At 46.6% G+C, this 12,169-nt stretch overlaps 1 protein-coding gene across 4 annotated transcripts in view; it reads right to left on the bottom strand.

Annotated features, from left to right (window-relative positions):
• nr3c2 (nuclear receptor subfamily 3, group C, member 2) overlaps positions 1-12,169 on the bottom strand; it is a 438,927-nt gene that overhangs the window by 8,421 nt on the left and 418,337 nt on the right. For all 4 annotated transcript variants that reach the window (XM_068041172.1, XM_068041180.1, XM_068041201.1 and 1 more), the window contains one exon: positions 1,934-2,091. In XM_068041172.1, the coding sequence (XP_067897273.1) occupies positions 1,934-2,091 (158 nt within the window). The remainder of the gene's footprint in view (positions 1-1,933; positions 2,092-12,169) is intronic.

The raw sequence follows: 12,169 nt of genomic DNA, 5'->3' as shown, positions 1-12,169 counted from the left end.
GTACCACAGCTATGATAGCAGCAATTTGAGCATGCATGACTTCAGTCTGAGCTTTCACTGCAGCACTCAGACATTGTGTGCCTCCTGCTTGTGCTGCAATGGAAGCTGAAACATTGGCCATTGATGCTACAACCTGGTTGTGTCCACAAGTGTTCTCATGGATTTGGCCACTACTTCCACATTGGAAAGGATGGGCTCCAAGGTCTGTGCAAAACCCTCTGCAAGGTTGGTGCCATCTCCTCCACGCTCCTTGACAGTGACAGCAGGCTTTCTGGCAGGCCTGTCAATGCACCAAGCATTTCACTGTGCTTGCCCGTCGGCCTTTTTCTGCAGCTTGTCCCATTGAAGTCCTGGTCTGAGTCCTCTGCAGTAGAACTTGTGTGCAACCTTGCCCTCTGGTGAGCTGGCACCTGCACTACCCTTTCCCCTTGCCCTATCTGCAGGCTTCTGGCTTAACTCTGTCTTGATAATGGGAAACAGTGAGTGAGAAAATTAAATTCTGGTGTCTTGACTAGGACTTTTGGAATAGTGCCCTGCCTTGCCCTGACTGCAATCTGGAGTTTCTGTATCCCAGTTAATTTAAGTATAGTTTTTAGGTGATAGTATATTAATGCGGGAAGAAAAAATACTTTTGCAGTATATATGAGGTTTATCAGTAGAATACATTAAATCAGAGGGTATTTTTCTAGCAAATGTTCATGACTTTTAAATTCAATCCATTTTTACAAACCATTTTAATTAACAGTTCCAGCCATAATTAATGAGAATTCCTCAATGTTACTGTTCGATTTGTACATTTTTGACAAGTTTCAACTACCCTTGTGTACAGAAAATCATTCTATATAATTCAGTTCTTACATATAATGTGTGGACCTTATGTGAACATAGCTCTGCATTGTGCCGGGGTGGGGAGTGCATCACACAATAGAATCATCTCTGCCAGGAAGCTGCCCTGGCAAATTCATCTGAGAGCCAAGTCTCCTGCCTCAAAATAAACTCTCTGCTTGAAGAAAATAAAGTTTCTGCCCCCAAATAAAGACACCCTAAAACCAGTCCTAAATTGGGGGTTTAATGTTCTCATATTGCTCCATAATGCATGTTTGAGTTGCCAATCCTGAAGTTGTACAAAGAACCTAACACATGGAAATGCCAATTGTGTGCACGTTGCAGGTGGCTGGCAGTTGCGCCGGGCAGGGCCATCACTCTTGCTCACTTCTTTCAGCAGGAATCTTTGCGACAAATGCCAAAAATGCTGCGAAATTTTGGAATCAATAATGCAACAAAAGTACCAGTGCCCTTCCTCGACCACAAAAAAACATTGCATTTGTCTTTCTACCTCCTGTATGCAGGAGACCAGTTAAAGCAGATACATGATGTCACTGACAAGCATAAGGCCAGGTGATCACATAATCTATGGTCTACAAGAAAATATAAACCAAGCAAAGGACTTCATGTGCCAGCGATTACCAATGTGCCTGTTACTGAATATATCTACACTACCTCTCACAATAAAAATCCATATCGCAGCACCAGTATTCCCCAAAAGCCATTTGCTACTTTATGATTTTCATCCATTTTATTGTCGCTTATTTTTACACGAATTGTGAGCAGAGATCCTCTCACCAATGCTATTCTGTAAATGGACACTATTGACATTGCAAGAAACCATCATTCGATAATTTGGCCACCAAGAGCAGTTTAAAGCCAATTTAATTTGAGCAACTTGTGACTGGGAGATTTGAATTTAAATCACACTCTCAGTGACTACTTTCCCTATGCCAGTCTTACATTTGCTGCAAAAAAACAAATCTCGTCCAAGGGTCAGAAGTAGAATTTTGTTATATCTGAAGTTCAAAAGAGGAGTCACAAAGTAGTAATCAGAATAGAAAAACTGAAATCATACAATCATGCAATGTTATTTTCTTAAACTTACCTCATGCATACAGTCAAGGACTTTGGTCAACTGATAAAACCGTTGCCAGTTTTGTCCAGAGTTATTTTCGTTTCTTGCTATAACTCTCCTCAACTCCTTGATATAGTTTGTCCTCATTTCGTCAAACGCAGATTGACTTTTCAGGCCATCTTTCGGAACTGTGTAATAAAGAATAAAGGGCAGTTTCTGTCAATTAGGATTCAGAATGTTTTTTTTTTAAACTGTAAATCTATTCAAGTCCTAACGAATCCCATTATATTGCTGCCCTTAGAACAACAATAAACAAGATGGCATATGTTGAATTTTAATGCCTTAAGGCCTGCTTTGGAATAAGCTCAAGTGCTCTCCCAGTCATTGATCAGTGGGGAAATTCCCAGACTGTTATGTTTATTTAGACAGTGCAGTTCTATTACATGGCCAAAGATTCTGTGGCCAGTTTCCATCATGGTCCATTCAGTGGTATCAGGAAGCAATGCAAACTGCTTGATTCTAACACAGGCAGACCTGTGCAACAACCAAACAGATTAGACAGATCTTCTAAGAATGTTCTAATACTCTTCACAAACTCCAAAGCAATTTTCAAAACTTCTCTCTATTTTAAAGGATCTGAAAGTGGCAGCCCTGGGAGATGTTCCAGGATTTTGATTTACTATCTCATGCAGCAAGGCTTCATGGACATTCTCCAAGAGCCCTGTACTGAAAGAAATACAGATGTAATACACAAGTCATTCTACAAAAGGTGTGACTGAAAGCTTTGTGAAGTAGAGGGACTAGGGATTCAAAATATGTAACAGCCTTACACTTACCTGTATTAAGGGCAAATTCACAGCCAGTTGATTGGTTGTGACATGGCTATACAGTTCTCTTACTTTTAAGTTTACTCTAGCTCATTTTATTTTTTGCTCTATTTCCTCCCCTTTTCTCTCCTCTTGCCGGGGATTGGTTCACAAATGCTGGAGCCTTCCAGTATCTCATGCCTTTAACCATTCTTCGAGTTAATGCTAACACACTATTCCACCATAGAGATTACCATAGCTGATCCCAATCCTGTCCTCAGTTAACATCTGTATCTTCTGGCAAGGTTCATTGGATAGTGGTCAGGACAGCGGTCTCTCCTCTGTAGTCCAGAGGCACTGAGACAAACATTGTGCCCCAACTGCAGCCATGGCTGTGATCAACTGGCTCAGGATACACAGGGAATCGAACTGAGGACCTTCTGGTCTGTGTGCCTTGGTGTAAAGGTTCCAACTAACTTTTGGCTGAGAGTCGCAATTCCAAACAGTGGCTTGCTTGAAGAGTGCTCTCGGAAGATGGCAGTATAACCAGTACTGGAACTAATGCTTAAGTAAGGCTACGAATGGTAGAGCCAAACATTGGCCTCCGCTAGCTTTAGTCCCATTACCTTCATTCATTAACTGTGAGGACAGTGCAATGCGTTTCTTTCTAAATGTTAATAAATTAAGCATTTAACGAGGAAAAAGCTACATAAAACTGATCTAACATTTCATAAATTAGAGAATTCAAAATAGCATAGCCCAGACCTTACCCTTGTTTCAAGCGGGTCATCCTGGGAATAATCAGCAAATCAGAAAGGCAGTACTGGCACACAGGATTCCTGACCAAGCAAAATTAGCTGATGATTTCTTCTGAATGGTTGCCCAAGGTCTCTGATCCATTATGAAGGGATTTGTCATATGTAATCTTCATAATGGTTTGTGTGGAGCATGAGGACCAGCATGGACCTGCTGGGTCAAAAGGCCTGTTTCTCTGCTGTAAATACTTTGCAGTTTAAGATGGAGTTCACAAAAAATTCCCTCACTGCACGCAATTTTTTAAGATCATGAGAAAGTTATGTGTTGCCAGTTTGCAGGTAAATGACTTGAGAACTTTTAACTTACTCTGATATCTGCAGAAAATACACTGATTCTTTTTATAATAACAGGGCTACAAAAAAGGATAACAAGGATAACATAATTGTTAGATTTGGGTTTCTGAAACTAGAGACTGAATTTTGCGGCTAGACCCTAGATTCCGCTGTCAGGACCAGAGGCGGGAGCCGCTGCCACTTAGGCAGGGAGTGACCGGATGCGTGATTTTCCGGTGGTCAGCCAATTAAGAGTGGGCAGGTGGGGCGGGGCAGGATGAGGGGCGGGGGGGGGGGGGGGTGGGGGGTGGTAGCAATCAGTCAGGGAGCAGAGGTGTGCAGTAAGGTAGTGAAAGCAGTGTGTGATAACACTGCTGGAGGTGCTGGCGCCATACTTAAAGGACTGTCTGCACTCACTAACAGCGAGACTCCATAAATTGGAGGCCTGAGGAAGAAGTCGGCTGAGACAATGCAGAAGGACAATCCCAGGTGGCTCCACGGGTCAGCGATGCCTCCCTGCATGCTCTCCTCCAGGCTGCTCGGGCAAGGCATGAGGTCCTCTTCCACACGGACACGAGGAGAAGACCAGCCCGCCTGATCAAATAAGCATGGACAGAGATAACAGAGGAGGTCAGCAGCTGTGGGGGCATCCCTAGAACCTGGCTGCAGTGCCACAAGCAGGTGAATAGCCTCCTGCATTCCACCAAGGTAAGCGCTCCACATATTGCTTCCCTTGTGGGTTTACATGTAGTGGGTGTGGTGGAGAGGGAATGTCCTTCCAGACTGTGGCAATGGGGTCAGGCAGCAGCATATCCTGCACGGCTGCATCTCGGTCAATGGTACCTGTCTGTCAGTGTTGACTCTAGCAAGGTCACTCCTGACTGGCCACATGCAGGAGGCATTCCTGCACCCCCATCATGGATAGCTAGGCTGCCACCAGCTTAGCCATTGTGCTTGTCTTTGTCGGGCGACTAACATTGTTCATTCTTGTGCTTGCAGGGGAAGACAGCCCACAATGTCTAGGAAAGAGCCAAGTCTGGCATCGGAATCCCCTTCCTGGCCATCCTGACCCCCGTGGAGGAGGAGGTGCTGGAAGTGGCAGGCCAGCATGGAGGTCACTCCATCGCATATGGTGAGACAGGAGTGCAGACACAGGAGAGTGAGTGGCGTACCGGATGGGCACAAGGAAGCCTCTGGCGAACATGAGGCATCATACTTGTGTTCACCACTGAACACATGGAGCTCTACAATAGGTGTAGTTGTAAGGACGTGATGGGAAGCAGAAAACCTGTTAATCTATCATTTCTCTTACACAGGTCAGCTAAAAGAAGAGCACTGCAGTGACTGAGGGACAGCTGCTCACCTCTGAGGAGAAGGGGTCCTCAGAGGGTGCATCATCACATCATTCCCTGCAACCTCCACTAGCGCAGATACTCTCACATTGGTGGGTATCCATTTGCACGTAGATTCAGGGTTACAATCTGGTGAGCACAGACGCACCTGAACAGCCGACAGAGGCTGTGACAGCTGAGGCCACTGATACTCGGAGGACTGTGGCAGGCCAAGGTGAGGCTGAGCCTCAGGCTGATGCCATGTCTCTGCCATTGTCAGTAAGACAGCAGATGCTGGAACTACAGTGTGAGGTGCAGGAATATCTGTCGGAGCTTCCAGAGGGTATGTGGACCCTGGCACAGACAACATAGGAATCTATCCAGGCCTTGAGTGCTGCTATACCCCTGACGTGTGCATGCTTGGCTTCCTCCATGGAGAGATTGGTGACCCTGATGGCGAGTCACATCCAGCAGACCACTCAATGGATGCCAGAGATGCACGCGGACCTGCAGACCACTACCACATCCATGAGCTTTGTGCAGCAATGGCTGGCCGTGAGGGAGTCATCACCAGGTCCTTGGACTACTCAGGTGAACAGGGAGATAGAAGTGTGCCTTCTAAGGGAGGAGGAGCCGCTGCCTTCTGCATCTGGGGGCCCCTCTCAGGTCACTCCTGCTGTGGACAGCAGTTCCTCAGCCCCTCTGCCACTGACACCAGTGTCTCAAATAGCCACGATGACAGAGGAGGATCCTGCACCTGTGCAGCAGGCCCTCAATATGCCGCAATCCTCCAGGCCTCAAGCAGCCAGAAGATGACAACCAAGGTCAACCCAAGGCAGGGTACAGCGAGGTCAAGAGCCTCCCTCCACCTCCGCTGACAGTGCAGGAGGAGCACCACGTAGGAGCTGTACTCAGGGTTCATGGATGAAAAGACTGTTAAAAAGTAAAGCCTTACGTCTCTTTTCCTGTATAATAAAGGTGTAGTGCGGTGCGGCAACATCTCCTTCCACTTCTTGTGGGCCTTTGGGACTTCAGGAGTACCCCAGCTCCCTCAAAGGGCTGGATGGGAGCGACATACACGTGAGATCATTGATTTCCCCCATGCCGCAGTGCGATCAGTTACTGGGTGCAGGGTGATGGAATGGTAAATGAAGGAAGCGGCAACAGTGCTGCAGAAAGTTGATGGATCAGTTATTGGCATCGATGGATCAGTTGGCAAGAGTTATCTGTAACGTGTTTGTATTAGTGCATACCGAACCTCCCTTGGACGTATCTCACTGCACCTTGCCTTTGATCCAAGGGGTCCCTCATCTTGCATCGCATGGTCAGCTGCTCCTCCACATCTTCATTGTCAGAGGAGGCATTGCACTGCACGATATCCTTGTTGTTCAATGCCTTCCCCCTCTGCAGTGCCAGGATGTGTAGAGCACAGCAGACAACCACGATACATGAGACCCTTTCTGGGGCATACTGATCCACCAGATCAATCAAGGCACCTGAATTGCATCTTCAAGAGTCCTATGGCCTGTTCGATGGTTGCTTGGTTTGCTCTGTGGCAGATGTTGTACCACTCCTCTGCAACTGTTCTTGGGTTCCTCACAGGTAGCCATCTCTTCAGTGGGTAGTCCTTGTCTCCAAGTGTCCATCCCTGAAGGTGAGCAGGGGGATGGAAAATCTCTGGCACCTGGGTCTGCTTCCCAGGAACCAAGCACACAACTGTAGGATCTATCTGCACTGGTCATAGAGCAGTTGTACTTTGAATGAGTGGAAGCCCTTCCTGTTGATGAAGGCCGCTGACTGGCTTGTGGGAGTCTCAATGGCCACATGTGCAGTCGATCACATCCTGCACCTAGGGAAATCCAGCGATGAATCCACTGGGTCTCTCAGCTTGACTGTCTGGATCGGTGCGAAAACACACATATTGGCTGGCTCTCTTGAATAGGGCATTGGTCACCACCTTGATGCAGTGTTGAGCCGCAGACTGCGAGATCCCAAACATACCTCCAGTGGATTCATAAAATGAACCGGAGGTGTAGAGGTTCAGCGCCATGGTGACTTTCAGCGCCACTTGCATTGGATGGCCACCACCTCCAAAGGGGTTTAGCTCATCCTCCATCATGGCATACAGATCTGTGACAGCCTTCCTGGAGAGGCGCAGTCTTCAGCGACACTGCCGCTTGGACATTTGAAGGTAGCTGAGCCTCTGATTGTAAAGCCTCACTGGAGGATACCCACTTTTGCTTGCAAGAGGCTGCGCTGCCCCTCTGTGCCCTTCTCCTGCGTCCTGTTGGCACTCCTGTTGACCCTGAGGTTGCTGCTGTGCTGCTGCCTGTACCTGCAGTTCTCTCCCTCTCTGCTGCTCCTCCTCACTAGAGGTCCTGAAGCCTGAGTGAATGCGGCCCATGGCAGGCAGCCGCTCTCAGTTTTCGGGGCCTCTTATCCAGATGCCTTCCCCTCACCCGCTTCCTCCCCATTTAACCAACATAAGTGCCAGTTCCCAGATGGCACTCTGGCAGCATGCCCCTGCAGTGCTGGCAGCTTTACAACTGCTCCTGCCTACAAATGTCAATTCCCGTGCTGCTCCACCCTCCTTGCCAAGCCACACTGGCTCTCAGGATGGCTGCTAACTGAAGTCAGCACTGACCTCCCCCTTGCTTGCCACCTCCTTAAACTTGGCGAGGCTTTGAAGCTCCATGGTTCCTGTGGACTCTTTGGAAAATCTAAAACCCCCATAAAATTACAGTCATTTTCTAATCAATTGGCTTAATTACCTTCCCGCAATGTTGTACTGCGAGATGCTCATGACATGCTGGCTGCCCTTCAGAATATACGATTGCAATGTGAAGATGTTGGGCTTCCGTGCCGATATTCTAACACCCCCGCCTTTGAGCCCATCCCCAAAAGGCCAGAAAATCCAGCCTAGGGCTCTATTTGACTTCCATGTCCAATTTTCAGAAATCTGATATTAGATTTGAGGAATTAAAGTGGTGAAAAACTTATTGCCAAAATGGTGGTTTAATCTGGTATTTTTTATATGCATGTTTCTAAATATAATATGATCTCGTATTTATTGTTAGGCTACAGATAGAATATCAGTATTGTGACGACTTGTGCATTTACCACACTGTCAAACTTGGACAGCTGGAATTCCTATTTTTTGTATCTAACTGCAACGTGAACTGGCCATGGGACTTGGATCTAACTGTACCTGAGCATATTCTGTGACAATACTGATTTTGATTTTATTGCAAAGTATGTGCTTGTGAACTGAGTAGAAGTGGTTTATTAGATTCTTTCTGAGCTGCCATTGTTGTTCAAGATCTAAATGCCATCATGCACACCTTGGGGTTGATTTTAACTTCCTGCCAGGTGCAAACCCCTGACACCCATTTTTTGTGGATAGGAAAAGTAAGCGAGATGTAAAACAAGCCTGCTGCTGCCGATTTACTGCCCAGTGGCAACACTTAAAATTCACCTTTTTTTACTGGGATATTCCATGACCCTGTGTTTCCAGTGGAAAGTCACACTTGCAGGAGAGGGGGCTGTTCAGAGAATAAGGGCCCTATCTCCAATCTGCATTCCCTTCAAGCATGACTTCCCTGTGGGGAGTGAGGAATTGCTCTTACTGTTGATGTGTTCCCACCAGTGAGAGTGAGGAGCAGACACAATAGATAATTATCCAACTTTTGTTCACCTTGAGTGGAGCCTGACCCGCAGCCAGCACATATTCAAAATTTGGATGCTAGCTGCACACCATTTTCTGGACATTACCTTGTCAAAAAATCATTGTATAACATGTTCAGATTTTCAAGGCATGGCAGATGAGGCCACTCGTCAGAAGCATGGTCAGAAAGCTATCCCAAATCTCTACTGTATACTTCAAAATAATCCTAAATGCCAATATAAATATGTGCTGATATAAATGATCCTTTTTCTTTCATCCTGTCCTGTCTATTTTGTATTTGTGTTTTCTTTGTTCTGTGCCTCTCTTCTCTGTGTTCTGTCTCTTAGTCTCTTCTTTCTGCTTGCTGCCTGCACAATCAGCTCACAATCTTTTCTAGTTTCCAATCCTACCTTGTCTTTTCTTCCTGGTTTTCAGTCATTGACATTCTGCAGTTGCACAGTGCACTCTGCTTCAAACAGCCGCATCTCTAGCTTTGTGCATTGTGCATTGATTGCTTCCACAGTAAAAAGTACTACTGGATGTTATTTAATTTTGGGGATCAGCAGTTGTAATGATTGCTTTAAGGATCAGTCCTTGCTAAACTCATAACCCATATGCATCTGTGTGGTTGTACTCATTTATAATTGAAGTGGGGTGTGATTGTATTGATCAAAATAGCAGTGGTATCTCTAATCTATTGTTTCAGCGTGAAAATACATTTCATAGCTTATTTTCAGTTCAGATACCTGTTGTAGAACCATAGAAAAATTACAGCACAGAATCTAGACACCCAATCTAATCCCACCTTCCAGCACCTGGTCCGTAGCCTTGCTGGTTACAGCACTTCAGGTGCTGTCCAGGTATCTTTTAAATAAGTTGAGGATTTCTGCCTCCACCACCGTTCCAGGCAGTGAATTCCATACACCCAGCACCCTCTGGGTGAAAAAGTTTTTCCTCATGTCCCCTCTAATCCTTCTGCCAATCACCTTAAATCTGTGCCCCCTGGTAATTGACCTCTCTCTGCTAGGGGAAACAGGTCCTTCCTATCTACTCTATCTAGGCCCCTCATAATTTTGTACACCTCAATTAAGTCACCCCTCAGCCTCCTTTGTTCCAAGGAAAACAACCCTAGCCTACCCAATCTTTCCTCATAGCTGCTACTTTCAAGCATTGGCAACATTCCTGTAAACCTCCTCTGTACTCTCTCCAGAGCGATTATGTCCTTCCTGTAATGTGGTGACCAGAACTGTATGCAATACTCTAGCTGTGGCCTAACCAGCGTTTTATACAGTTCCAGCATTACGTCCCTGCTTTTGTATTCTGTACCTCGGCCAATAAAGGAAAGCATTCCATATGCCTTCTTCATCACTTTATCTACCTGTCCTGCCACCTTCAGGGACCTGTGGACATGCACTCCAAGGTCTCTCACTTCTTCTACCCCTCTCAATATCCTCCTGTTTATTGTATATCCCCTCGCTTTGTTTGCCCTCCCCAAACGCATTACCTCACACTTCTCTGGATTGAATTCCATTTTCCACTTTTCTGCCCACTCAACCAAACTACCGATATCATTCTGGAATCTAGAGCTATCCTCTTCACGATCAACTACAAGGCCAATTTTTGTGTCATCAGCAAATTTCACAATCATGCCTCCCATTTTAAAGTCGAAATCATTAATATACACCACAAACAGCAAGGGTCCCAACACTGAACCCTGTGGAAAGCTACTGTTGTCTAGACCAGAGGTACTATCTTCATTCACTCTGTGAGTTTCAGGGAGCAGGAAGTTGTTTGTAGCAAAATTGAACAGGCCTGCAGGTCATAGAGTCATTTACGGCATAGAAGGAGGCCTTTGCAGGTGTTAATGCAAGTTCAATAATTACATTGTGGTAAATAGTTTCAATTAAGCAGCAGCTGGGTAGATTGTTAGGTGCTGGACTAATAGCTAAAAGGAGCTCCTCATTAAGGTAAGGTATACTTGCCTTGTATTTGCAGGATTGCAGCGCCCTGTAAGGAACACTGGTTAGGCTGCTGAAGACTGAGAAGAATCTTTTTTTTTTACTGTTTTGAGAACAGTCTCCTAAAACAGACATTGGACTCCTGACTAGCATTAGCAAGGTACTTAACAGTACCTGTGACACGTAAGTACTGCCCAATCCAATTATGCATTTGCTGCTGTTTGGGGGTGGTTAGCACCCTGCAATTGGTAGGAATTGCTCCCGTTTAATGCCAGAAAAATGGATGCAACACATACTAACCTCTTCCCCATTAACAGTAAACCTGCTCAAGATGTCTGACCCATGAAATTCAGGAAGGAGAAAACAAGGAATGAATTCGGTATCTGTGGCAGGGGTTGCGACCCCAGGCCGGAAAGCTGGGGGCAACGCACCTCAGCCATTCGGGGACCCCCACACCTCCACAACTGCATTTTTCAACATTCAGGCAATTAACTGGCTGGCACCGGCGCTCCTGTCCCTTGAAAAGATGAGCGCACCTCCAAGAGCTGCCGAACAATCAGGGCCAGCAGCTCTTCAGTCTCATCAGCACCACTTGGAGCAATGACCACTGCTGGGACTGCAGCAGGCCTGGACCAGCCAGCATGGAAGAGGCCCCGGAATAAGGGTAAGTTTGTCGGGCTCACCAGGGCGAGCCAGGCAGGCCCCGAGATGGGGGGAGGGATCGTGAGGGTGGGGTGTTCTTTCCGAGGGCTGGCCCTTGCCGCCGGGGGGAGCCCCAAGATGGGCCACAGAATGCCAGATCAGGAAGCACCCGCACCCACCCCCCACAACTGGAGCCCGCAGGGAGGCCGCCAGCTTTTACTGAGCGGCCTCCCCACGTGTTGGAGGGCCTAATCCACTGCTGGTAAAATACTAGTGATGGCAGGAAGGGCCTCAATGGGTCTCTGGGCAGCAAGGCTGGCCTTGACCTTCCCTGCCCCTCGTAAAATTCCATGGTACTGGGAAGGCATCGGGCAGTTAGCCCCCCACTTTCACTGACCATTTTACGCCCCCTACCTCCCAGACATCCCTAGATGGCTGGTTAAAATCAGTCCCAGCAGTGTACAAAATAGAAGCACAGGAATAGGATGAGCCACTACATCTTTGCAAGCATCACCAGAACTTCCACAGCGACACATCATCTGCAGCCATAATTTGGATAACACAGATAGTCAAGACATTTGCCGATTTCATAAGGGTGATGGAAAATGGATTAATAACCTGAAATGGATGACAGAGAAAAGTGAAATAAGCAAAGGTCAAAAGCATAACATGGTAGTCTCAAGGAACCACAATAAACCACATATTTAGCCTCAGTGCATAATTAAAAACCAACTTTGGCTAATCCACAAGGAAAAAAGTACACCCGCCGAGTTTCAG

Source organism: Heterodontus francisci, chromosome 1, assembly GCF_036365525.1.
Source record: "Heterodontus francisci isolate sHetFra1 chromosome 1, sHetFra1.hap1, whole genome shotgun sequence".
NCBI lineage: Eukaryota > Metazoa > Chordata > Chondrichthyes > Heterodontiformes > Heterodontidae > Heterodontus > Heterodontus francisci.
Note: the sequence above shows the minus strand (reverse complement) of the source record. Positions and strands in the feature narration are given on the sequence as shown.